The 27565-nt window shown below is 56.8% G+C and overlaps 1 protein-coding gene across 2 annotated transcripts; it reads right to left on the minus strand.

The window, feature by feature from the left end:
• Window positions 1-1258: 1258 nt before the first annotated feature.
• LOC115638740 lies at window positions 1259-17442 on the minus strand. Of its 2 annotated transcripts, none has more exons than XM_030540691.1 (3): window positions 17331-17442; window positions 15323-16114; window positions 1259-1951 (listed from the first exon to the last, which is right to left on the minus strand). In XM_030540691.1, exons 2-3 carry the CDS (start codon window positions 16108-16110, stop codon window positions 1801-1803), a joined length of 939 nt encoding a protein of 312 aa, XP_030396551.1. In that variant the 5' UTR covers window positions 16111-16114; window positions 17331-17442; the 3' UTR covers window positions 1259-1800. The 2 variants fall into 2 exon arrangements, with proteins under 2 accessions (XP_030396551.1, XP_030396550.1); XM_030540690.1 differs by having other exon boundaries at window positions 15323-16118.
• Window positions 17443-27565: the final 10123 nt, after the last annotated feature.

Below are 27565 nucleotides of genomic sequence, written 5' to 3' on the forward strand. Positions count from 1 at the left end.
ACTGAGCAAATCTCTCCACCTGCCCTAAGTTCAACACTTTTTCACAGGGCCAAGGACCCTGCATGGAGCCAGGCGCTGTGGCGGAGCCAATCTGAGTCCGCACCCCGCTCGTCCTCGCTAGGTGCGCCAGAGGGGGGCTGCCCCCCTTGCTGACCATAGGAATGGGGCAGGGCACTGATCCAGGCACCTGGGGGGGTGCTGGGCCCTAAGGTGAACGAATGGGGTCCCCCTGCCCAGCACAGAGCTTTGCCCTGTCAGGGCAGCACGGTGCAGGACCTGCCCCGGGGGCACGAGGAGTGGAGGCCCCCTGTGCTCAGCTGGAGGGCAGCGTGGCTACTGACCCTGCGAGTTTGAGCAGGGGGCGTGTGGGCGCTGTGGCATGCTGGCTCGTGGCTACAATCTCTTTATTGAGCTTGGCGCATACAGCAAAGGCACATGGAGCAGGTGGGTCCCCCGCCCCAGGAATCCCCATGACACACCATGGCCTGGCTGCCTTGAGCCCTGCTCGGGAGCATCTCCCTCGATTCCTGGAGCCCCAGCACTCCGGGTCCCTCCTTTCAGTGAGGCCCCACTTCCTCTGGGAATCAGCTGTGTCCTGCCCGTGCCTGTCCTATGTCCCTCGAGGGGTCCACTGGGCTGCTCCGTGGGGTGCCCGTGTGCCATCTGCCCTCCATAAGTGTATCCCCCTGTGAGGAAGTGGGGCTGTTCTTAATGTTTCCTCTGAATACTGTGTGGGTGCCTCAGTTTCTGGCCAACACTCTGTCTCCTGGCAACTAATGGCTCTTGCACTTCCTCCCTGCAAGGGCATGGCTAAAGGTGGGGGAGAACAAAGAGATCAGGTGACCTCCTGGCCCGGAAAAGAGACAAAGGCCAGAAAGGAGGGGCTGGAGGGAGGTTCAGTTTGGAGCTGGCTGGGGACAGGAAGTGAGGGCAGACGGGGTTGTCTGGCTCACTGCCCCCCAGAATGGACCCGGCCGAGGGGTCCGGCTCTCTGTACCTACAAGCTCTGTTTTAGACCCTGTTCCTGTCAACAAATAAACCTCTGAGTTACTGGCTGGCTGAGAGTCACGTCTGACTGCAAAGTGGGGGTGCAGGACCCTGTGGCTTCCCCAGGGCCCCGCTGGGGCAGGCTCGCTGGGGGAAGCGCACGGAGGGACAGAGGATGCTGAATGCTCCAAGGAGAGACCCAGGAGGTGAAGCCGTATGAGCTTCTTGCCCTGGAGACAGTCTGCTCCGAGGGAGAGGAGGCTCCCCAAAGTCCTACCTGGCTTTGTGAGGAGCAGTTCCAGAGCATCGCCCAGGGACTCTGTGACACCCCCCCCCCGCCCCCACAATTCCCAGGTGCAGAGGAAACCGCATGGAGGCCAAATTGCTGGTGTTTGGGTCCCAGCAGCGGCTCAGCCAGCCTGGCGCAGAACCAGGCACTTTGGCAGGAGAAGCGGGAGCTATTTCTGGAGGAATTTGCAGACTGATGCAGGGTAGGATCCCCTCCCCGGCCCTGTGGGGAGCTCTCCCTCTGTATGGGGGAGGGGAAATTCCAGCCCCCCCGGGGAAACCTGAGCTGTCTGCATTCCAGCGGGGCTCGACTGGGTCATGGCTGCAGGGTAATACCCGGGGTTGGGGGGGGGAAGCAATTGCCAGGTGATTTTGCTTTAATTGGGATCCCCAGCAGTCCCCTCCCCTGGGCGTGACACATGGTCATAGCTGCTGAACGGGACTGTGGCACCCACGCTCCCCCGCTGCCCAAGCCCGCTCCCCAGAGACAGGCAGGGCTGGGGTGCCTCCGGGCGGGCAGAGGGCTCATTTGTCCGGGACGATGTACACCTCCTCGCTGTCACTGGGCACAGGGAAGCTGCTGCTGTACAGCTGCTGGGTGTTGGCGTAAATGGGCTGGTCTCCGTGGCAGGTGTCGCTCTCCATGTAACACTCCTCGTCCACCAGCTGCTGGACTCTGCGACAGACGGTGGAGAGGGCCCTGGTTACACTTCTGGAGTGGGCTAGGGCCTCTGCCACCCACTCCTGTGCTTAGCGCCTGGGGACAGACAGGGTCAGCCCCAGAGGCTCTGCCCCCAGGGTGTGAATCCCCTCTGGACTGGCATCGGCTGGCTGGTCAGCCTGGGGTGGCTCCATTGACGGGGGTTAAGTGGAGAGAACGGCCGAGATGTATTTACACTGCAGTGTGTGAGTGGCGCGCAGTCTGCCAATGACCCGGCGAGGGGGAGCTGAGGCCCAAGGGGAGCTGGGGTGACCTGTCCTAGAGCCTGTGGGGGGCTGTGGCAGAGCCCAGGTCTCCTGGCTAGCACCCGACCGGCCTTCTGCTCCATGTCAATGCTGCCCCAGGGTGCATGGGAGGGAAGGGATTGGGCCCCAGCTCCTGGAGACGTGGCAGGCCCAGGGCCACAGCTCCTAGCACAGGGGAATGTCACCCCCACGGCTGGAGTCTGGTCACGAGCTTCTGGTCCTTTTAGCCAGGAAACTGACTTTGTCGCAAGAATTTCTCTGTGGCAAATTCAGACACCAGCTGCGGGAGGTAGGTTTGTGGGATGTGGAGTGACATGTGACTGACTGGGGAGACAGAGTGCTGTGGCAGGGCCTGGGGAGGGAGGGGGGTGGAGCACCATGGCAGAGCCTGGGGAGGGAGGGGGACAGAGTGCCGTGGCAGGGCCTGGGTTGGCGGGGGGGATGGAGTGTTGTGGCAGGGCCTGGAGGCCGATGAGACGGAGAGCCATGGCAGGGCTGGGGGTGTGGGACACAGTGCCGTGGCAGGGCCTGGGGGGGGGCGAGGAGGACGGAGCGCTGTGGCAGGGCCTGGGGGGGAGGGGGATGGAGCACCATGGCAGGGCCTGGGGGGGAGGAGGGGAGAGTGCCGTGGCAGGGACTAGGGGGCAGGGACTGACTCACCCATCATGCCCCGAGGGTGATGAGTGAGATGCTTTTCTCAAACTACCTCCCCAAACTTCTCATATTTGTTAATTTCATCGGAGGCTGTTTCACCATCCCTGGTTTCAGGAAAGCCTCAGGGTTAACCCCTCCCCTGCCAGTTAGGCCGAATCCTCTGGCTCTGCAGATTTGCCAAGGCAAGGTTGCCCCATGGGTGGGGGGAAGGGAGGGAATTAGGCAGGACGTTGCTTAAAACCCTCCTCTGCTCTGATGAAACATCTTGGGTGAGGCCAGAACCCAGCCTCAGCCTGCTGCAGCCGCAGGTGCATCCGAACAGCTCATCCGGCCCTCAACATCTGGCATGTTTCACCCAGACACTGGGTGATAGCTCCTTGGGTTCCCAGAGTGTTTAAAGGGTTAAGAGCCTCCCAGTGGAGGCTCTGTTTCTAAGGTGCTCGGCCTGAGCCCACGAGCCCAACCAGCCAGACATGGCTCTTATCATAAATAACCCAAACTGACTGATGACCCCTCGGAGAGGAGGGTGGGTGGCTAACCCCCTCAATCTATCTATCTATCTATCTATCCATACATACACACTCACCTAGCTATCGATCTATCATCACAGGGTCAGGCCAGATGGCTACAAGAGAGTGGTGGAAGGTAGATACATTAGCTCCAGGTTAAGCAGGTCCCTTTTCCCTGGGTAAGATAACAGGGACTATTCCAGAACACTCAGGAACTTTCTAGAACTAATTAAGGCAGGCAGGTGTGACGAAGGGGGCATGTTCTGGCTGTGTTCTGTGAATGCTGAGTGGGGAGTATTGACCTGGGAAGGTTGCAGGGGAGTTGTGCTGGGACTGCCTGCCTTGGGGAAGGGAGGATACCTGAGCATGTAACCTGAGACCCCAGGAGGGGGGTTGAAGGCCAGGTGACACCTCTGCCCAGGACACTGGAAAAAGGCTGGGGGAGGAGCTGGGGGGAGGCTGAGTGAAAGGCTGGAGGGAGTTTCAGTTTGGAGCTGACTGGGAAATAGAGAGGGGTGCCCCGATGGGGCTTGGGCTTCCAACAGGGCTGTGGCCTCCCTGGGGCCCCAGATGGACCTAACTAAAGGGGGTCTTGTTGTCTGTACCGATAAGACCTGTTTTGGACTGTGTTCCTGTTATCTAAATAAACCTCTGTGTTACTGGCTGGCTAACAGTCACGTCTGATTGCGAAGTGGGGGTGCGGGACCCTGTGGCTTCCCCAGGACCCTGCCTGGGCGGGCTCACTGTGGGAAGCGCACGGAGGGGCAGAGGATGCTGAATGCTCCAAGGAGAGACCCAGGAGGTGAAGCCGTATGAGCTTCTTGCCCTGGAGACAGTCTGCTCCAAGGGAGAAGAGGCTCCCCAAAGTCCTGCCTGGCTTTGTGGGGAGCAGTTCCAGAGCATCGCCCGAGGACTCCGTGACAGCAGGCTAATTAGGACACCTGTAGCCAATTGGGAAGTTAGTAGAAGTAATTAAGGCTAATCAGGACACATGGTGTAAAAAGGCTCTCACTCCAATTAGTGGTGTGTGTGTGTAAGTGTGACGAACTGGGAATGTTCTTAAAGTTTGCTCTGAATACTGTGTTGGTGCCTCAGTGTCCCCTGTGCAGTTCTTAAGTATCTAGGTGGTGGAATAAGGGTGTGATTGCTGCAGAGCAAAGGGCCAGTGCACCTAAATGCCTGGCACTCTGTCTCCTAGCAACTGATGGCCTGGGCCCCTCCTCTGCAAAGGTGCCAGCTGAAGGTGTTGGAGACAAAGGGATCAGGTGACCTCCTGGCCCGGGAAAGGAACGGAGCAGAGGAGGAGGGGCTGGAGGGGGTTGTTAGTCTGGAGCTGGTGGGGACGAGGAGTGAAGTGCAGCCGTGGGGGGTCTGGCTCACTGCCCCCCAGAATGGACCCGGCCGAGGGGTCCGGCTCTCTGTACCTACAAGCTCTGTTTTAGACCCTGTTCCTGTCATCGAATAAACCTCTGTTTTACTGGCTGGCTGAGAGTCACGTCTGACTGTGAAGTGGGGGTGCAGGACCCTGTGGCTTCCCCAGGACCCCGCCGGGGCGGACTCCCTGTGGGAAGCGCACGGAGGGACAGCGGATGCTGAATGCTCCAAGGAGAGACCCAGGAGGTGAAGCCGTGGGAGCTTCTTGCCCTGGAGACAGTCTGCTCCGAGGGAGAGGAGGCTCCCCAAAGTCCTGCCTGGCTTTGTGGGGAGCAGTTCCAGAGCATCGCCCAGTGACTCTGTGACAACTGGTGGCAGAGATGGGATGTATTGCACCCCGTGAATGGTGCTGCTTGCAGTAAGTGACTGGGGAACAGTAAAACGAAGGGGGGATAATGAGGACCAGGCGTGCTGAAGGCTCAGAGTGGGACGGTTTCAGGGGGTGGTTAACCTCTGGGAGTGTGTGACCAGCGAGAAGGACTGTTGGAGTAACCGGGTCCCCCTGAGGATGGCAGCGAGCAGTCTCAGGGGCGGAGGAGCTTGCCGCTTGACCCTGGGAGAGAGAAGGATTTTGCAGTAGCAGGGTTCCCCTGGGAATTGCAGGAGCGGTCCCAGGGGCGGAGGAGTCTGCAGCTCGACCCTGGCAAAGAGGTGGTGATCACGAGAACGGCTGGCACACCAGGGGTTCTTCCTGGAAACCATGGGGGAGCCAAGAGCACACAAGCCTGTGAGTCCAGAGCCACTTGGGAATGGTGAAGTGATGGCCTGTCACCATCTCCTTGAGAAGGACATTGTGATCCTGTGCACAAAGAGAGGGTTACGCATGGGGAAATTCACCAAGGCACAGTTAATCGCAGTTAGAGGAGGAGGACCGCTCTGAGGAGGACCGCTCTGAGGAGCAGATTCCTGACCCAGATGGGGCTACAAGAGGATCTGGGAGCAGCTGGAGCATCAGACAGGCATCCCTGGGAGTCTGGTCCCCAATCAGAGGAGGGTCTTCACGATCTGGTTCCCCATCAGGGGATCGGAGACGGATGGGATGGGAGCAAGAGCCCAAGGAAAAACTGCAAGAGAAGCAGCAGCAGCATGGACTGGCAATGGCGGAGCGGAGAGACATGGGGGCTGCCCAGAGGTCAGTGGGGAAACACGCCTGCGGGGGCGAGACCCTGGGACAGAGAGAACTGTGGTGGTGCAGATGCTGAGGGGCTGTGAGACCTGGGTGAAGGTCCCCGGGTTGAAGCCTCTCGCTCTGCCTATGGCCTTGTCATAAACAGATAGCTAAGGGTTAATGTCTCTTTCACCTGAAACACCTGACCAGAGAACCAATCAGGAAACCGGATTTTTTCAACCTTGGGTGGAGGGAAGTGTGTCTCTGAGTCTTTTGTCTGTCTGCCTGTTTCCTCTGAGCTTTGGAGAAGTAGTTCTATTTTCTAGTCTTCTGTTTCTAAGTGTAAGGACAAAGAGATCAGATAGTAAGTTCTATGGTTTCTTTTCTTTGGTATTTGCATGAATATAAGTGCTGGAAATGCTTTGATTTGTATTCTTTTTGAATAAGGCTGTTTATTCAATATTCTTTTAAGCAATTGACCCTGTGTTGTATCATCTTAATACAGAGAGAACATTTGTATTTTTTCTTTCTTTTTTATATAAAGCTTTCTTTTAAGACCTGTTGGAGTTTTTCTTTACTTCAGGGAAATTAAGTCTGTACTCACCAGGGAATTGGTGGGAGGAAGAAATCAAGGGGAGAGCTGTGTGTTGGATTGCTAGCCTGATTTTGCATTTCCTCTGGGTGAAGAGGAAAGTGCTTTTGTTCCAGGATTGGGAACGGAGAGGGGGACTCACTCTGCGTAGTTTCACAGAGCTTGTGTCTGTGTATCTCTCCAGGAGCACCTGGAGGGGGGAAGGGAATCAGGATTATTTCCCTTTGTTGTGAGACTCAAGTGATTTGGGTCTTGTGGTTCCCCAGGGAAGGTTTTTCAGGGGGACCAGAGTGCCCCAAAACACTCTAATTTTTTGGGTGGTGGCAGCAGGTACCAGGTCCAAGCTGGTAACTAAGCTTGGAGGTTTTCATGCTAACCCCCAAATTTTGGACGCTAAGGTCCAGAATCTGGGAATAAGGTTATGTCATGGTGGCAGTGGCGGGAGATAGACAGAATCCAGAAGCCAGTAGGAATATTATATTTTTCTTTTCTCTGCTAAGGGTTTTTTAGCAGAGAGAAACAGTTTGGTTTTAAAAGGGAACCAGAGAGAATTTTTTTTTTCTGCTCTCTCTAGCAGTTTGTGGTTTGCATGTTAAGCGAGAAGCCATTAGCAGACTATTGACAGGTCTATTGTCAGCAATAGCACTCCCATTGAGAGTGCAGTACCAGCACTCTATATGCATGCAAATAAAGTGGTTTTTCTGGTTTCCCTTCATTGAACATTAGCTAGAGAGAAAAGGAAAAAAGCACTGTTGCTAGGCAGACTTCAGGAGGCAACAGAGAGCCTGCAGTTCAGAAGATAAACATCGGAGGGCACTCCAACACAAGAAAACAGGAACCATGACTTCTAAGGCAAGGATTGACGCCGAAGAACAAATCAAAGACGCTGAACACAGGCGACAGATGGAGATGAAAGAAAAGGAAGAAAGCCTCAAACTGGCAGCCTTCCAAAGAGAACAGGCAGCCCAAGAGGCAGCACACAAAAGAAAACTAGAAGAAGAAGAGGTGGCCTACCGAAGGAAACAAGCAGAAGATGAGGCAGCCCACCGCCGAGAAATGGAAAAGCACCAAAAAGAAATGGAAAAGCACCAAAAAGAAATGGAAAAGCACCAAAAAGAAATGGAAAAACAACAAAAGAAATGGAAAAAACAACAAAAAGAGAATGAAGAGAAGGAAAAACAGAGAAAACATGAACTGGAGATGGCAAAAGCTGGGCTGCATGTGCCAGCCAACCCTAACAACCCGGCGCCAATTATTGCTCCCCAGCACAGGAAATTTCCCACCTACAAGGCAGGTGATGACACCGAGGCCTTCTTGGAAAATTTTGAAAGAGCCTGTCTTGGGTACAGCATCCCCGAAGACCAGTACATGGTAGAATTAAGGCCATACCTCAGTGGACCTTTAGCAGAGGTGGCAGCTGAAATGCCCAAGCCGCAAATGAATGACTATAAACTTTTTCAAACCAAGGCCAGATACAGGATGGGGATAACCCCAGATCATGCCCGTCGGCGCTTCAGAACCCAAAAATGGAAACCAGAGGTGTCATTTCCCAAACACGCCTACTACATTGCAAAAAACTATGAGGCCTGGTTAACAGGAAACAACATTCAAACCTTGGAAGAAGTGAACCTCCTCATACAAATGGAGCAGTTCTTGGATGGTGTTCCTGAAGACATCACACGGTACATACAAGATAGAAATCCCAAAACTATCGCTGAGGCAGGGGAGATTGGAGCCAAATGGATGGAACTGGCAGAAAGCAAAAAAGCTACTGTCAAGGGGAACGATTACCCCAGGGGGCACACAGACCATAAACCCTACAACCGAGGACAGCCAAAGACCCTCCATACCACCCAAGTAAAGCCACAGATACCCTACTCTTCAACCTCACCAGTCTCCAGTAACTCACCTCGGCCCAGTGAACCATCAGATGGAAGATGCTTTAAGTGTAATGAACCGGGACATATCAAGGCCAACTGTCCCAAGAACACCATGCGAGTGCAATTCATTACACCACCATCACACCAAAGATCCCCAGGCCCGGATGCCTCTCAAATACCCTTGGAGCGAAGGGAAAATTTGAGAGTGGGCGGAAAGAAGGTTACTGCGTGGAGAGACACGGGGGCACAAGTGTCAGCTATCCACCAATCCTTCGTTGACCCCAAATTCATCAACCCAAAGGCCAAAGTTACAATTTACCCCTTCATGTCACAAGCTGTAGACTTGCCTACAGCTCAACTGCCTGTCCAGTACAAAGGCTGGTCAGGAATGTGGACTTTTGCAGTCTATGACAATTATCCTATCCCCATGCTACTGGGGGAAGACTTGGCCAACCAGGTGAGGCGGGCCAAGAGAGTGGGAATGGTTACCCGTAGCCAAACCAGGCAAGCTTCCAGACCCATTCCTGTTCCTGAGCCGTCCACAGAAGCCCCGTCTGTGTTACCAGAGACCCAGACAGAGGCAGTGGACCCGGATTCCATGCCTACCACTGAAACAGCCACAGCATCTCCAGTCCCAGGCCCGGAACTGGAACAGCAACCAGCACCAGCAAGTGCAACCACATCTTCAAACTCAACGCCAGAGGGCGCCAGCGAGCCAGAACTGGCAGAAGCAAAAACAGCCATACCCAAAAGGCTCAGCCAGAGCCTGAAATACCCTCAGGTGCACCAGCGGAGAGCGGTTCACCAGCAACGGAAACAACCCCATCACCTACATCGCTTCCAGAGGGACCAAGCCCAAGTCCACAGTCTGAGGAAGAACTGGTGACCCCAGCCTCAAGGGAACAGTTCCAGGCTGAGCAGGAAGCAGATGACAGCCTTCAGAAAGCGTGGGCGGCGGCACGGAGCACCCCACCGCCTCTCAGCTCTTCTAATCGATCCCGGTTTGTTATAGACCAAGGACTTTTATACAAGGAAATTCTTTCTGGTGGACACCGGGAAGAATGGCAGCCGCAAAAACAGTTGGTGGTTCCAACTAAGTACCGGGGGAAGCTCTTAAGCTTAGCCCATGATCATCCCAGTGGCCATGCTGGGGTGAACCGAACCAAGGACCGGTTGGGGAAGTCCTTCCACTGGGAGGGGATGGGCAAGGACGTTGCCAAGTATGTCCGGTCTTGTGAGGTATGCCAAAGAGTGGGAAAGCCTCAAGACCAGGTCAAGGCCCCTCTCCAGCCACTCCCCATAATTGAGGTCCCATTTCAGCGAGTAGCTGTGGATATTCTGGGCCCTTTCCCAAAAAAGACGCCCAGAGGAAAGCAGTACGTACTGACTTTAGTGGACTTTGCTACCCGATGGCCAGAAGCAGTAGCTCTAGGCAACACCAGGGCTAACACTGTGTGCCTGGCCCTAACAGACATCTTTGCCAGGGTAGGTTGGCCCTCTGACATCCTTACAGATTCAGGGTCTAATTTCCTGGCAGGGACCATGGAAAAACTGTGGGAAACTCATGGGGTGAATCACTTGGTTGCCACCCCGTACCACCATCAAACCAATGGCCTGGTGGAAAGGTTCAATGGAACTTTGGGGGCCATGATACGAAAATTCATCAACGAATTCTCCAATAATTGGGACCTAGTGTTGCAGCAGTTGCTGTTTGCCTACAGGGCTGTACCACATCCCAGTTTAGGGTTTTCACCATTTGAACTTGTGTATGGTCACGAGGTTAAGGGGCCATTACAGTTGGTGAAGCAGCAATGGGAGGGGTTTACGCCTTCTCCAGGAACTAACATTCTGGACTTTGTAAGCAACCTACAAAGCACCCTCCGACACTCTTTAGCCCTTGCTAGAGAGAACCTAAAGGATGCTCAAGAAGAGCAAAAGGCCTGGTATGACAGACATGCCAGAGAACGTTCCTTCAAGGTAGGAGACCAGGTTATGGTCTTGAAGGCGCAACAGGCCCATAAGATGGAAGCATCATGGGAAGGGCCATTCACGGTCCAAGAGCGCCTGGGAGCTGTAAACTACCTCATAGCATTTCCCAATTCCTCACTAAAGCCTAAAGTGTACCATGTTAATTCTCTCAAGCCTTTCTATTCCAGAGACTTACAGGTTTGTCAGTTTACAGTCCAGGGAGATGATGCTGAGTGGCCTGACGGTGTCTACTACGACGGGAAAAAAGACGGTGGCGTGGAAGAGGTGAACCTCTCAACCACCCTGGAACGTCTGCAGCGGCAACAAATCAAGGAGCTGTGCACTAGCTTCGCCCCATTGTTCTCAGCCACCCCAGGACGGACTGAACGGGCATACCACTCCATTGATACAGGTAATGCTCACCCAATCAGAACCCCACCCTACCGGGTGTCTCCTCATGCCCAAGCTGCTATAGAACGGGAGATCCAGAACATGCTACAGATGGGTATAATCCGCTCATCTACCAGTGCATGGGCATCTCCAGTGGTTCTGGTACCCAAACCAGATGGGGAAATACGCTTTTGCGTGGACTACCGTAAGCTAAATGCTGTAACTCGTCCGGACAACTATCCGATGCCACGTACTGATGAGCTATTGGAAAAGTTGGGACGTGCCCAGTTCATCTCTACAATAGACTTAACCAAGGGGTACTGGCAAGTACCGCTAGATGAACCTGCCAAGGAGAGGTCAGCATTCGTCACCCATGCGGGGGTGTATGAATTCAATGTCCTTCCTTTCGGCCTTCGAAATGCACCCGCCACCTTCCAGAGGCTGGTAGATGGTCTACTAGCTGGACTGGGAGAATTTGCAGTTGCCTACCTCGATGATGTGGCCATTTTTTCAGACTCCTGGCCCGAACACCTACTCCACCTGGAAAAGGTCTTTGAGCGCATCAGGCAGGCAGGACTAACTGTTAAGGCCAAAAAGTGTCAAATAGGCCAAAACAGAGTAACTTACCTGGGGCACCAGGTGGGTCGAGGAACCATAAACCCCCTACAGGCCAAGGTGGATGCTATCCAAAAGTGGCCTGTCCCAAGGTCAAGAAACAGGTCCAATCCTTCTTAGGCTTGGCCGGATACTACAGGCGATTTGTACCACACTACAGCCAAATCGCTGCCCCATTGACCGACCTGACCAAAAAGACCCAGCCAAATGCCGTTAAGTGGACTGATGAGTGTCAAAAGCCTTTACCCAGCTTAAGGCAACGCTCATGTCGGACCCTGTGCTCAGGGCCCCGGACTTTAACAAGCCATTCCTAGTAACCACAGATGCATCTGAGCGTGGTATAGGAGCAGTGCTCATGCAGGAAGCAACCGATCACAACTTCCATCCTGTCGTGTTTCTCAGCAAGAAACTGTCTGAGAGGGAAAGTCACTGGTCAGTCAGTGAAAAGGAATGCTATGCCATTGTGTACGCCCTGGAAAAGCTACGCCCATATGTTTGGGGACGGCGGTTCCAACTACAAACTGACCATGCTGCACTAAAGTGGCTTCATACTGCCAAGGGGAACAACAAGAAACTTCTTCGTTGGAGTTTAGCTCTCCAAGATTTTGATTTTGAAATTCAACACATCACAGGAGCTTCTAACAAAGTTGCTGATGCACTCTCCCGTGAGAGTTTCCCAGAATCCAGTAGTTAAAAAGTGTTCTTAAAATGTAAAAGTCTGTTAGTTATATACTTAGTAGTATATGTAAAGGTGCATGTGTTGTATTAATCTGTTTATTTTCAAGTTCTAGAAGGAAATTGCCGCCAGTGAGCTTCCCCACTGTCTGCAATTTGGGGGGCGTGTCATAAACAGATAGCTAAGGGTTAATGTCTCTTTCACCTGAAACACCTGACCAGAGAACCAATCAGGAAACCGGATTTTTTCAACCTTGGGTGGAGGGAAGTGTGTCTCTGAGTCTTTTGTCTGTCTGCCTGTTTCCTCTGAGCTTTGGAGAAGTAGTTCTATTTTCTAGTCTTCTGTTTCTAAGTGTAAGGACAAAGAGATCAGATAGTAAGTTCTATGGTTTCTTTTCTTTGGTATTTGCATGAATATAAGTGCTGGAAATGCTTTGATTTGTATTCTTTTTGAATAAGGCTGTTTATTCAATATTCTTTTAAGCAATTGACCCTGTGTTGTATCATCTTAATACAGAGAGAACATTTGTATTTTTTCTTTCTTTTTTATATAAAGTTTTCTTTTAAGACCTGTTGGAGTTTTTCTTTACTTCAGGGAAATTAAGTCTGTACTCACCAGGGAATTGGTGGGAGGAAGAAATCAAGGGGAGAGCTGTGTGTTGGATTGCTAGCCTGATTTTGCATTTCCTCTGGGTGAAGAGGAAAGTGCTTTTGTTCCAGGATTGGGAACGGAGAGGGGGACTCACTCTGCGTAGTTTCACAGAGCTTGTGTCTGTGTATCTCTCCAGGAGCACCTGGAGGGGGGAAGGGAATCAGGATTATTTCCCTTTGTTGTGAGACTCAAGGGATTTGGGTCTTGTGGTCCCCAGGGAAGGTTTTTCAGGGGGACCAGAGTGCCCCAAAACACTCTAATTTTTTGGGTGGTGGCAGCAGTACCAGGTCCAAGCTGGTAACTAAGCTTGGAGGTTTTCATGCTAACCCCCAAATTTTGGACGCTAAGGTCCAGAATCTGGCGAGACCCTGGGACAGAGAGAACTGTGGTGGTGCAGATGCTGAGGGGCTGTGAGACCTGGGTGAAGGTCCCCGGGTTGAAGCCTCTCGCTCTGCCTATGGCCTGGATCCCTGTGCAGACCCAGGAGGCGTCGGGCTGGCTGGTGGTTGGGGTTCTCCAGGATATCGGCTGGGAGGCCCTGTTGGGGGGTGACTGTCTCCCCATGGGACAGGATCCAGGCCCCGCTCCTGTAATGGCCAAGGGTTTGAATTCAAATCCAGGGAACCAACTGGCTAGGATGGAAATGGTCAGTGAAAATGCAAATGACCTGGCTGGCAGCGGGGAGGGGCTGCTGGGCTCAGGATACCTGCCTATCTGTAACCAGCCCCTTGGGGCTGAGGGGGAGGGAGAGATGCTCCCTGCCCCCTGCACACCAGAGAGGGGGCTCACGCTGGCTCTGATGCTGTGACCAGAGCAGAGAGCTCGCTGCCTGCCCCACTGGGACAGCAAGGGCAGCGCTGAGCATGGGGGGAGCTGAGACCCCAGCTGAGTGAGGGGACACCCATGCAGGGCAGGTCGGCTGCCAAACAGGTTTGCCTGGTCCAGACGTGCTGCTGGGAAGTGATTACACAGCAGGGAGGGAGCCACCAGGGACAGGGCTCAGGGGGGCTGTGACCCCAGGCCCAGCCAGCGAGAGGGAGAAGGTCCCACTCCCTGCCCCAGCAGCTGAATCCCGGATTGAGCTGCAGAGGGATCCCTCCTTGGAGAAGCTGAGGGAACTTGCTGGCCACAGCGCCACAAACCCCCTTGGGGAAGGCTGCAGGGACAGAGTCCTGCAGGAGGAGGGATTCCTGTACCAGGAATGGGCTCCCCAAGGGGAAGTAGAACTGGGGGAAATCGGGAGGCAGCTGGTGGTGCCCCAGGAATCCACAGGATGGGAGGAGAGTGAGGGGACCCCTGGACCTGAAAGGGGAGGATTGGGAGGAGAAGGGGGAAGACCCCCTGGTGGATCTCTTCCCTGAGGTGGGAGCCAATCTCCCCATCAGGTGTTCCCCGTTCAGAGTCACTGGGAAAGCAGCCCAGAACCTGGAGAGAGAGGTCAAGGACATGCTGGCTTTAGATATGATCCAGCCATTTTACAGCCCATGGGCCTCACCCATAAGGGTGGTCCCTCAGGAAGATGGGATGATCTGGTTTAGTGGGGACCTTCGGGAGCTTAAAGCCATCACGATGTCCAATGCCGACCCCATGCCTAGGCCTCCTCTGCAAAGGTGCCAACTGAAGGTGTTGGAGACAAAGAGGTCAGGTGACCTCCTGGCCTAGGAAAGGAGCTGAGCAGAGGAAGAGGGGCTGGAGGGGGTTGTTAGTCTGGAGCTGGCGGGGGACGAGGAGTGAAGTGCAGATGTGGGGGTCTGGCTCACTGCCCCCCAGAATGGACCTGGACGAGGAGTCTGGTTTGCTGTATCTACAAGCTGTTATAGACCCTGTTCCTGTCATTGAATAAACCTCTGTGTTACTCGTTGGCTGAGAGTCACGTCTGACTGCAAAGTGGGGGCGCAGGACCCTGTGGCTTCCCCCGCCTGGGCGACTTACTGGGGAAAGCGCACGGAGGGGCAGAGGATGCTGAATGCTCCAAAGAGAGACCCAGGAGGTGAAGCCATGTGAGCTTCTTGCCCTGAACAAGTTTGCTCCAAGGGAGAGGAGGCTCCCCAAAGTCCTGCCTGGCTTTGTGGGAGCAGTTCCAGAGCATCGCCCGGTGACTCCGTGACAGTAAGGAGCTGGGAGTGAGACAACGTGCTGCTGGAGGACTAAGGGAGTACAAGCGATAACAGACATCAGGAGGAAGGCCCCGTGGTGAGGACAAAGAAGGTGTTTGGAGGAGGCCATGGGGAGGTAGCCCCGGGAGTTGTAGCTGTCGCACAGCTGTACCAGGAGGCACTCTAGACAGCTGCAGTCCACAGGGCCCTGGGCTGGAACCCAGGGTAGAGGGTGGGCCCGGATTCCCCCCAAAACCTCCCAACTCCTGATCCAACACAGGAATATCTCTGAGGCTAGCAAAATCCGTCAATAAGCGCAGGACCCACCAAGGTAGAGGAGGAACTTTATCACACTATCTATCTATCTATCTATCTGATCCCCACCCACCCTCTCGATCCATCGATCGATCCCCATGGATGCAGGCTCCCAGGTTACCTGCTCTGAGGGAAGGGGACCTGGTACCCCAGGGATGCTGCCTTGGGGGGTTCATGCTGAGTCGGTGCTCACCTGTACTGCATTCCCTTTCTCTCCAGACACTCGTATTGCCCGACTGGCTGGGAGTGGCCAATGAAGACATTTTCATAGTCGCTGGCCTGGCCGGGGCCCGTCTCTGTGTTGCGGCTGATGTAGCGTGGCTGGCCGTGGGTGATGGATGCGGTGGATTCCCGTTTGCTGTGGACGACAGAGGCCTGTCTCCTCCTGAGCAGGAACAAGGCCACAGCCAGGCCCCCTGCCAGCAGCAGCAAGGCCAGCACGGAGCTGGTGATGGCCACGCAGAGTGGCGTGCAAAGAGGCTGGCAGTGCCGCGTGTAGAACTCGGTGACGTTGTAGAACTCGGTTTTCTCCTGCTCTGAGTGGCAGTGGCAGGTGCGGTTTGTGCTGTTGGTGGGGCTATTGCAGTGGCTGACCACGCTCCCCACCACGTCACACTTGCAGTCCACGACCAGGCTCTGCAGGCTGGTGGCGCTCTTGAAGAACTCGGAGGGCAGTCCCCGCAGCTGGTTGTGCTGCAGGTAAAGCTGCCTGAGAGCACGTGCCTGGGAGAGGAAATCCGGGGGAAGGGTCTGCAGGCAGTTAAAGGACAGATCCAGCGTGTTGACTGACTCCCGCAGCCGGGCAGGACCAGTGATTTCCCTGATGCCATGGCTGCTGAGGTTCAGGGCTCGCTGAGTATCGCTACTGAATTCCGACCAGTCCAGGACCACGCAGGAGTTTGAATTTGGAGACCCCCAGCAATGCGCCCAGCTGGATGGCGCACTGCGCAGGAGGAGCAGGGCTGCCAGGAGTGCCAGCATCTTCCTAGCTGGGAAGCAAGACACAAGCAGGCTGTAAACGGGGGGAGGAGAACACCCCTTCGGTCCTATCTGTTCCACGCCCCAGGCAGGGCTGCTCCAGCCAGGCTCCCCCGCTGGCAAGAGGATGCTGCAGCAACTCCCAGTGCATTATGCCCCAGGCCCAGGCAGCGCTAGCCCCAGCCAAGCCCCTCAGGTGCCTGCACACCCATTATGCAAAGGAGGTGGCGGGAGGGGTGGGGGAGAAGCGGGTCCTGCTCCCCATTATTGCGCTGGGTGCCCCAGGAGCCCTGGCTCCCCAACCCCCAGGAACCGATGTACTTGGCTGTGGAGCTCTGCTTGGAGTGAGCGCCTTGGGGAAGAGTAGAACTGGGGAAGTAGCTCCTCTGCAGAGTCACAAACCGCGGCTTTGTGGGGAGAGGAGGGAGGTGGGGCGGAGAGCAGAGCTGAAGATAGGGGCAAATGGAGCTAGAGACAGCAGAAATGCTCTGCGCTCCGGCCTGAGCACCGGGGGCCTTAGTGGGGCTGGGGGGGCGGGTCTGCGCTCCGGCCTGAGCACGGGGAGCCTTAGTGGGGCTGGGGGGGGGTCTGCACTCTGGCCTGAGCATGGGGGGGGGGGTGGTCTGCGCTCCAGCTTGGCCTCGGCCCCAGCCCCAGCCCCAGCCCCAGCCCCATTTTCTCTAGTGGACGATCATTCTGGGAAGAGGGGCAGCTGTTTTCCAAGGCTGGGGGTTGAGTGCCAGCCCTTTTGCTCAGCGGGACTCTCTGTGGGCTGCCAGCCCTGGGGGCACTTGAAGCAGGTGCCCGTGCCTGCAGGGTTACTGCTGCCCCATAAGGAGGGATGCCCGGCCACGACCCTGGGGCCATTCGTGGGCAGTCTCCTAGATGTTCACCATTCAGGCCATTTGCAGGGAAGGTCCCAGCCACGACGCTGCCTCTGCCCTTCAGCACCACCGGCAGGGCTCCCCTGTGCCAGCCTTTTGCACCTTGTCTGCTCAGAGCCGCAACTCCGGCTGAGGGGTGAGGATGGGGCCGCCTGGCCATGCCCTGCCGAGACAGCTGATGGCTTGTGGCTAACGGGCACTGCACTCCCCTGAGGTCGTTCACGCACCCCCACGTCGAGGTGAGCCCGGGCACACCGCGCTGCTCGGTGGCACAGGGCAAGAGGCACCTGCCCGCTGTCCTTGCCCCCATCCTGCCCCATGGAGCCACCTGCCCTGTACCTGAGCTGTCGCCTGCCTCCCGCCCTCAGGTGCAGCTGCTCCTCTGCTGTGCAACTCGGCACTGGACAGAAGAGGAACAGGCAGTTCCTGTCTTGGTGGCCAGAGGCTGTCACAGCCAGGGGGAGGGGAGCTTGGTGGCGTAGCTAGAGAGCCAGGCTGGGGCTTGGGGAGCAGGAGGGGAGCCCTGCCCTCACCAGGCCGTCCCGGGCTGTGTCCTGGCTCTGGGCTCTTCCCTTCGCTGCCCCTCTCCCTTTGCTTTCGTTTTCAGTCAGGCATCCCCCCGTGCTGGGCGCTGCTGAGCGAGGGGCGTCTGCCAGGCCCAGGGGAATGCTTCCTGGCCCCCGGGCAGAGCAAGGCCGTGCCATCCTGGCACATTGGAGCCTGGCAGCAGGGCCAGGACAGTAGAGATTGGAGCGGCCCCATCAGGGAGGGCTAACTGGAAAGTTCCTGTCAGAGTGGGGGTGCTGGAGGGCTCCCAGCTCTGGGGGGAGGCCCACTGGGTAACATCACAGACCCTGCAGAACGAGGGAGTGAGACATGGGGGCAGGGGGGCAGGGGCAGAGCCTTTCAGCACCGCTGGGGGGTTGCTCCAGCACTAGCCTTAGTGTGAAGGGCCTGCACAGAGGTGGAGAGTGCCCAAGCGTGGGCACTGCTGCCATCCTGTGCCATGGCATGGAGCTCCTTTCCACTGCCCACAGGGAAGGGGGCAGGGTGCCCAGGCTTGCAGGGCCCACAGTGTAATGCCCTGCCCCACCAGCTCCTGATGCACCAAGACGGGGCATGGCTCCTGCCCAGCCCATGGTGCTGACTCTGCATCCCGGGCACAGGAAGGAAGTGAGGTTTCCTCTGCTCAGATGTCACAAGGAGGCAAATGAAAACTGTGACCTGCCCCACCCCCAAGCAGGAGAAAATGCTGAGCGAAGGGCAGCTGCTTGCAGAGGTCAGCGAGCTGGGGCTGAAGGTGCCCAGGGCCTGGTGTGGAGCTTGGGAAAAGGACTCAGGAGCCTTGTGGAACCCCCCCCACCACTGACCCATAGCCTCCCTTAGCTCTAGGGTGACCAGATGTCTCAATTTTATAGGGACAGTCCTGGGTTTTGGGGCTTTTTCTTATATAGGCTCCTATTACCCCTCACCCCGGTCCCGATTTTTCCCACTTGCTGTCCGGTCACCCTGCTTGGCTTTCAAGGTTCTGCATATTAGTGTCCAGTACTCCTGGGGCCCCTGCATGGAAGCCCCCTGGGCCAGTGCACCCCCTCTGCCCTCTCTTCTGGCCACAGACCCTCTGCCTGTGGCCCTCCCCTGCACCATGTCACTGCTCACACTGCCACCCTGACCCCCTCTCCCTGGGCGCTGTCTGTCACGCTGGGCAAGGCCCAGTGTCCTGGAGAGCAGCCTCCCTTGGGCTCCCTCCCCTAGCAGCCCCCACCATGGGCACCACACACCTGACCCCTCCAGACCATGGGCTCGGACTCCTGCTGTGTTCCCCGAGCACCCAGCCCAGCCTGCCCGCAGGGCTGGTGCATCACAGCCCGTGGGCCCGGGCGGCCTGGCAGGGGCTGGAAGGTGCGTATCACAGATCTCCACCCTGCAGCTCCAGCCTGGCTCGAGCCTTGCCAAGAGCTGTGCACGGCATAGCCTAGCAAGCAAGCTTGAATCCAGAGCAGGGCCAGTGAGCCGCGTGTCCCCAGGGTCCCTGCTGGGCTTGTAACCTGTCTTTGCTGCTGTTGTGCCCATGCAAGGGAGACTCAAGCCCCCTGGGCAGGCTATGCTCCACTCTGGCCCTGGAAACAGCCCCTTTGTCATTGCTGCCAGACCCATCTGGAGTCCTCAGCCTGGCAAGCTTCCAAGAGCCCCTGGCTCCCCTCCCCACTCCTAGCCAGTGTCTGACTCCGGCTTGACAGTGAATTGGGGAAGCTGGGCTGGGTGAAGCAAAGGCGGTTACAGTAAATGCAGCATGGAGGGGAAAGTTCTGAAATCCCCCAGGGCGGCTGCCCACAGGCGAGCTGGGTGCTCCCCCTGCGCGCCAGGGGCAGGTTTGGCTCCCTGCTTGAGGCACGAAGCAAAGGGTCATGGGAACATACCAGTGCATTGGCTGCTTCCTCCAGCTCGGCTCCAGCCTGGCTTCCGAGCACACGCAGCTCTCAGGACGCTCACCCCCAGGATGGGCACCGGGTCTGTGCAGCGTGCCAGTGAGCCAGGCTCTCCCCCCGCAGGGAGACAGGCTGGGATGACTCAGGGACCTTAAGGTCAGAAGGGACCATCATGATCAGCTATCTGACCTGCTGCACCTCCCAGGCCCCAGAACCACACCCCCCACTCCTGAAATAGACCCCTGACCTGTGTCAGAGCCACTGATATCCTCAAATCATGGTTTAAAGACTTCACACTAGAGCGAATCCACCACTGACACTCGTTTAAACCTGCAAGTAACCCGTGCCCCATGCTGCAGCGAAAGGGAAAAACCCCCAAAGTCCCTGCCAGTCTGACCTGGGGAAATCCTTTCCCAACCCTAGAGCTGGCGATCAGTTGGACCCTGAGCATGCGGGCGAGACACAGCTGGGAGAGAATCCTCTGTAGTAACTCGGAGTAGGGGCAGGGAGTTATACAGGCCCAAGGTGCCTGGGCTCCAGCAAATTCAGGGCCCAGCTCCACCAATGTTTGGGGTTGGGTCTCCTCCCCGGCCCCGCCTGCTGCCCCCCCTGCACTTCCTCCGGGCATCTCCTCTCCCGAGCGTTCCCGCCTGCCCCTGGCAGCTCCACACTGAGCTCCCTCGCCGGCTGCAGCCAGCTACAAGGGAGCAGCGCCGGGGGCAGCCCGAGGCAGGGGGACCTTATTCTGGCTGGATCTCCCTGGGGGGGCTTGAGTGAGTGTGGCACCGGGGGGGGTTGGGGAGGGGGTTGCCCTCCTTTCCCCTGGAGCTTGCTGGTGCTGGTGGATAGAGGGCTGGGGGGAGTCCTCCTCTCTGGCCCCCCGCCACACCGTAGCCCCAGGGCAGCCTGCCCACTGCAACCCAAATGCCTCATCCCCTGCCCAGTCCCACACCCTGCACCCCTTCCCCCCTCCCAGTCCAGAGCCCCGCACCCAAACCCCTCCCAGAGCCCACACCCCTTCTGCACCCAAACTCTCTCCCAGAGCCTGCACCTCAAACCCCCTCCTGCACCCCAACCCTCTGCCCCAGCCCAGAACCTGCACCCAGCAGCCAAACTCCATCCCAGAGCCTGCACCGCTCCCACACCCAAACTTCCTCCCAGAGCCTTAGGGAGATGTGTGTGTGTGAGGTGGGTGACTTGGACCTGTCTGGGCATCACCAAAAATTATACAAATCTACCACCCCTGACTCAGCGCCCTCCCCATGTAGTGCCCATCTCCGGGTGTTGGAGATATTTGTTGCCAGCTGTCACAGATCGGCCGAGTCCCATCACACCATGCCCTCAGGCCACACAGTGCTTGGGTGGGCACTTTTATTTTCCATTTGAGGAGCCGGCAGAGTCAAGGGCTTGCCGAGAGCTCACTGGCGAGTGAGATTGGGAGGCAGAAGCAGGCAGGAGGCCTGGGCGTTCCTGTTCCCGATACAGGGGAAGCTGTTGCAGTGAGGCAGGATGGTTGGGTGCGCTGGGGGGAAATCCCAGGATTGGCAATATGCTGAGTGACTCCTCAGCAAGTGACGCCGCTGTGGGCCAGGAGCTCTGTGCCAACTGGCAGAGAGAGCATGAGGCTGGCAGGGATCCCCTGGGTCTGGGATATACAGACTCATTCACTGAATGATGGCCTGCCAGGTGGCTAAGGAAAGCCTATGTCACACTTGCCAGCAGACTCCCTGTGGAGGTACCGGGGCAGGTCTGGCTCTGCACTGGCAGAGCTGAGCAGAAGGGTAGGGAGGGGAGTGCAAACAGGAGGGGTTAGGTCAGTCGGGGTTTCTCTAGTCTCCTCCATAGCCCTTGTCCCTTTTGGGGAACAGCCCCTCCTGGAGAGCGAGTGACAGGGCAGGGCTCAGTGTGGTGAGCCCAGGGGTGTGGGTCTGCGTTCCGGACACTCACAGTGTATGTGTGTGTGTGGGGGGGTCTCTCACCCACATGTCAGAACAGCCTTTTCTCTTTTGTTGATTGGACACCAGAGAATGAGGAAGGAGGAATGGTACTGGCTGGGATGTAGGGGTGCAGCGGGCTCTGTTTCTGGGAAGTGCAGCCAGTGCTGGCTGGCTGGGGATTCCCCACATGCACATCTCCTGCCCAGTGTCACATTTCACAAGCCGGTTTGCAGCACTTCCTGGCCACAGATGGCTGGGCACACAATGGGCTGGTCCCAGGGTTTGGAGAAGGGCCCGATTCCAAACCACTGACTGCCAGCCAGCGACAAGTGTAGGCTTGAAATTAGCCGCAGGTTTCTAGCCATCGGAGGAATGAAGCTCTGGAACAGCCTCCCCAGGGAAGCCGTTGGGGCAAAAAAACCGAACTGGCGTCAAGCCTGAGCTTGGAAGGTTTATGGTGGAGTAGCTCTGCTGAGACTGCCTGGGTCACCTGAGTCGGGCGTGGCCAGGGGGCTGGGGGAATGGCCACGTCCGCTGCAAACCTGCCAGGTGCCAACCCCTAGCCCAGTGGGCCCCAACCTTTTTTGTCTGCCGGGTGCTGGATGACAAGCCACCGAGGACCGTGGCCGGTGGATGAGCATCCTCCAAAATACCACCAAGAAGCAGCGTCATTCAGAGGTGTCATCGCCAAAATGCCACTGAAAATCAGCAGCATTTCGGCAGCGACGCCTCTGGATGATGCTGCTTTTCAGCAGCATTTCGGCAGATGCTCGTCTGCCGGCCAGTACACGGGCGCACATAGATGCCCCGCGGGCACCACGTTGGGGACCACTGCCCTAGACTGACACAACCTCATGTGCCATACTCGATCCTGTAACAAGAGGGCAGCAAAGCCACGCCATGGGCCTTGGCCCTGGGAGACTGCAGTTTATCTCTGGCTGCAGCCATCATCCCTGGCAGCTAATTCAATGTAGCAATGGCTGGGTCCTGCCAGTGTCTCCCTACCCCCCCAGCAGCCTTAGAGCCTGGGCTGGAGGCAGCCCGAGCCTCCCCCTTGCAGCACGTGGGAGTGAGGTTAGTTCTGCTGCCAGGCCCTGGATGGGTTGCCCCGCGGAGTGCAGGCTCCTTGTGTACCCCCAGAGCACACAGAGCCTGGCCAGCCCTAGGGCAAGCTGCTCCTCTGCCCCCCAGCCTGCTCCAGGCCCCACTGGGCTGGCAGGGGAGTTTCACTTTCACCAGCTAATCAGGGCCACTGGTGTTGGGGCTGTACTAGGGTGACCAGATGTCCTGATTTTATAGGGAAAGTCCCGATTTTTGGGTCTTTTTCTTATATTGGCTCCTATTACCCCATCCCCCCACCCCGTCCTGATTTGTCACACTTGCTATCTGGTGACTGTAGGCTGTACCCACCCACCAGCCTCTGCGGGCACCTCCCTGGCGAGCAGGCAGCTGGGGGCCAGGTGACTGGGGGCATGTTCCTTATCTGCCCCAGGGAGCAGATATCAGCTCCGAGCTGCTGTCTTCTCAGCACGGCTGGCTGGCAGGGAAATGGAGCAGCTGCTTTGCTGGCAGTGCTGACAGCAGGACTTGGAGCCAACTGCTGCTGGGGGAGCGGGGGGGGACACTCTGCAGCCGCAGTCGGCCCAGTGTGGGGTGTCATCCTCCCCCCTTTGGGCTGGGTAGAGACAAACTGCCTGAGAGTGGCAGGGTCATTGGTGCTGGTGTGTGTGGGGGCTGATTCTCCCTGGGCCCCCTAGCCCAGGGCAGCTCCCTGCTCTCCCAGAGTCACAGCCTCAAACTCCTTTCTCTGCAAAGCAGCAGTCATGTCCCAAAATAGCTTTGCAGCCTTTACACTGGCGTTGTAGCCCTCTGGCCCAGCACAGCAGGTGTGCGGTGGCACCACGGGGCCTGGAAGGGGCGTGGTGAGCGGCAGTGGAGGCAGAGGTGCATGGCTTGAAGCCAAGCAAACCCGGGGAGGCAGAGCCCGAGTTATGGAAAGGGGCAATTGGCCGAGTGTGCACGCTGCCAAGGCACAGGGCGGCGGGTGCTGCCTTCCAACGGTGACTGCGCTTGGTGCAACCAGGAACCGGTAGGTAAAGGATAGATAATAAACTAAAAAATACCATAATGCTGCTGTATAAATCCCCGGTGCACCCCCACCTCTTCCACTGCAGGTAGCTCAGGTCACTCCATCTCCAGAAAGGATGCATTAGACTTGGGAAAGGGGCAGAGAAGGGCAAGAAACATGGAACAGCTTCCATATGAAGAGAGATTACGACGAGTGGGACTGTTCCTCTTAGAAACGAGACAACGAAGGGGGAGCTGATAGTCCGTACAATTGGGTATGCTGTGGAGAAAGTGACCAGGGAAATCCCATAACACAAGAACCAGGGGTCACCAGATGTGATGAACAGGTGGCAGGTTTAAAACAAACAGAAGGCAGTGAGTGCTTCTTCATACAACGCACAGTCACCTGGGAACTCATTGCCAGGGGATATGGTGAAGGCCAAAATATAACCAAGTTCACAAAAGAACTAGAGAAGTTCCTGGTGGCTAGGTTCAGCAATAGCTACTAGCCCAGATATTCAGGGACACCACCCCATGCTCTGAGTGCCAGAAGGGGGCTGGCCGACCGGGGATGGGTCATTCAGTAATTGCCCTGTTCCGTTCGTTCCCTCTGAAGCAGCAGGCACTGGGCAGTGGCAGATACTGGGCTAGCAGGGCCATCGGTCTGGCCCGGTGTGGCCATTCCTGTCACACTGAGTGGAGCCAGTCTTGAGGGGAGCTCTGGATCCACCATGATCCAATAATGAAACGCCACCCAGTCTGGTTCCTGGTCTTGCGAGAGGAGCCCGGTGGACGAGGGCTGCTGGCCTGGGGAGAAAACGCAGCCAGGATGTGACTGGTGGCCTGGGCATGTGGCCAGCAGAGGCCAGCCTCAAGCCATGGCTGGAGCAGCCAGGTTGGGAGTCTCACAGCAGGAAATGGGGGCTCACAGGAGACACCTCCATGGAGAACCCATAGAGCTCCAGCTCAAGCACTGGGTCTGTGCTGTCCCTGATCCACTCCTCTGGGGCAGCTGCACAGACTTGCCTTGGCTCGAAGGAGCTTTGCTGGCTCCAGGGACCTGGCTCCAGCCCCAAGCCTGATCTCCCTCCCTGCGGGCTCCCCTCTCCAGGGAGCAGCTGGTCCAGCCCACAGCAGACACCCTAATGTGAAGGAGCCAGAGATTAGCTCCAGCCCTGAAGCAGGAGGATTAAACACCACCCCCCCACCCACCCCCACACACAATGGGGTGTGTAGGGTCCTGCCACCCATGGGGCCCTGTGCAAGCCCAGAGTTCTCCACACTGCAGGCAGCTAGTGCCACAGAGCCCCCTGTGCCAAGTCCTCCCCGGGCCGGGCCAGTAGCTGTATCCAGGGCTGATTGGCAGATTTTGCCCCCCTCCTCCCCCACTGTTCTGTAGTCAAAGGGGGGGACTTGGCAGCGAGCCCCAACATTACCCAGGGGTGATGGCAAAAGCAGAGGATGCCAGTGTTTTCTAGCACCCTCCCTCAGCGGTTTGGCAGCAGGGGGAGGCTGGGGAGGGTCCCTTGGGGTGTCAGGGACGGGGTGACACATGGGCACAGGCAGGGAAATACCAGGGGGGCGGCACTGTCTCCTTCGCAGGGGGAAGGTGCCATAGTCTCACCCCAGTGCCTTCGCCCCCCCTCCTTTATCTGCACCAAAGGGCTCGCGGCTCTGCAGCTCCTGTCCCTCTCCCTGCCGCAGGGCACTGGCAGGCAGTTGTTGGGAGCCCCCACCGGCGTGGCAGAGGCCGCTGTCCACTCTCAACCCTTTGCCCTCCACCCGGCAGCCCAAGCTCTGGCTCAGACAGCTCTGCTGTGCTGGAGCCTGGAGAGCGACAGGGACATTTTGGTGGGTTACCATGGTGACATCCTCCCCCTCAGATCTGGGATGAGATTGGCCAGCAGATGCCAGACCCCAGAGCAGAGCTGAGCTGCTCTTTGCCCGCCCCAGCATGAGGCGAATGCCTGGCGAGGGGCACCCCCGGCAGCAGGCTGGACACAGCCATCGGCCCTGCTTCGCAGGCTGGCAGGGCAGTGGGGGACCAGAGATGCACAGACATTCTGGCTTCCTCAACAGATGGGGAGGCGCCAGAGTTGGCAAAGGGAGACCAGAGTAAGGGGTGTGTTGGGATCATGTCTGTCATAAACGCCCACATAACCAGTGTGTCGCTGGCACACCGGGTGGTAGCTCATGCCAAGGTGCCCATGCCTCGTGAACACTGACAAACACAGAGCTTGCCTGGGCTCAGTGCTATTAACCTGGGTAGCAGGGCTCAGCTGTTTGGCTGCGCTGAGTACGTGGAGTGGCTGCCGGCCGTTAAGCTCACTTCTAACACCTGTGGTGACTGCCAGGTGAGCTCCAGCATTTACTTTGTGAGTCTTTGCACTCAGGTAACTCAGGAGTGAGTCTTTGCTTGGTGTGAAGTGCTGGGGTCACATCCTGCCCCACCCAGATGGCCGCTGACACTGCAGGGACTAGAATGGAGCGTTAAAGAGGACAAAAGACTTTGTTGTTTACCTTCCCTCTCCCCACCCCAAGCAGAGTGAAGTGGGCTCATCCCAGCAGCTGAGTTTGTAGCTCAAAGTAGAAGTGGGGGGGGGGGGAAGGCAGTAACCAGGAGAAACTGTATCTCTCTGCTGCTTAGACTGGGTGGGGCAAGGGTTCTAGGTGTAAGCAAGGGCTCCCCAGCTGGGTTAGCCCCAAAGGACAGATAGCACTTGCTGATTACTAAGGTTAACATTTTGTCACAGTTGTTTGTAGGAACAGTCATGGACAGGTCGCAGGCAATAAACCCAAAATTCACAGGAGCCTGTGGCCTGTCTGTGACTTTTACTAAAAATAACAGGGTGGAGGGGCTGACTGCTGGGGGCCCATCAGCTCCAGCCCCTGCCACCCACAGCTGCTGCTGACAGCTACGGGTCTCCCACTGCCTATGGGGGCTCAGAGCTCTCAGCCCACCCTGCCCACAGCGGATCAGAGCTCTGGAGCCAGCCCCTGAGATCTCTGGGCCTGGGGCCCACACCGCCTGCGCCAGCTGACCAGTCCGGCCTCACCACCCCAGGGCACGGGGTGGAACCTGAAATGGAAAATGTCACGGAGGTCTCTGAAAGTCACAAAACCTGTGGCCTCCGTGACAATATCTTATCTTACTATAGAAGCTACTGTTACTGTTTGAAACGTAAATCTTGGCACTCACTTGTGTGCATGCATGTTGACCTGCTTTAAATGTGTCACTGACTTTTGTTTCCTTCTGTACAACGTCTATTACAGGCTTGGCTGCAAGCACGGTCTTTGGTGTGAGATCTAAGCTGCAACTGACCTGGGGTAAGTGACGGCTTGTTGGGACTGGGAGTAACCTGAATGGTGCTGTGATCCTTGGTGTAAGGGCCCATCTCACACAAAGGCAGCTCGCCTGTGTGGTGCTAGAGGTCAGGGTACCCAAGGGGACTGTCTGGCTCCAAAGTTAGGCTGTGATACTGCCTGAAGGGTTCATTCTCAGTAATGGGTTGGTGAAATTGAGGTGCAGAACTCACCCCTAGTTTGGGATTTGTGCCCTGGCTTGTATCAGTCTGAGCTAAAGTTAGTACTCACGCTCTGGGGTCTCCGCAGCCAGCTTGGCAGCCAGTGCGCACACACACACAGTGCCTGCACATAGACACACATGGGATATGGATGCGCACTCACACATGCACAAAAAGAGCAGGGTGTATGCACACATACTCCACACTTACACACAGTGCACCCACATCACACTCAGTGCATGCACCCCCCCACACATTGCACACACAACTCGCGCACACACCCTGTGCACACACTCAGACAATATACATGCCCAGGGCATGCACGCCCCCTCCCCACACATACACACATAGTATATAGATGCACACTCAGACATGCACAAAATGAGCACAGTCCATCCACACATACCCCACACAAACAATAGACACCCACAAAACCTAGAATGCATGTGCACACACAAACTCGGCATGCGCACACACAATGCATGCATGCTCACACACATAACAACACACTGCACATACACATTGGAGCCCCTTGAGGCTGGGAGCTGGTTCCCTGGTTAGCTTTCTGCTTGCTCCTGCAGGGTCTGCCTGGCTCCTGCTTTGCCCCAGCTCACTGA

Source organism: Gopherus evgoodei, chromosome 22 (assembly GCF_007399415.2).
Source record: "Gopherus evgoodei ecotype Sinaloan lineage chromosome 22, rGopEvg1_v1.p, whole genome shotgun sequence".
Classification (NCBI taxonomy): domain Eukaryota; kingdom Metazoa; phylum Chordata; order Testudines; family Testudinidae; genus Gopherus; species Gopherus evgoodei.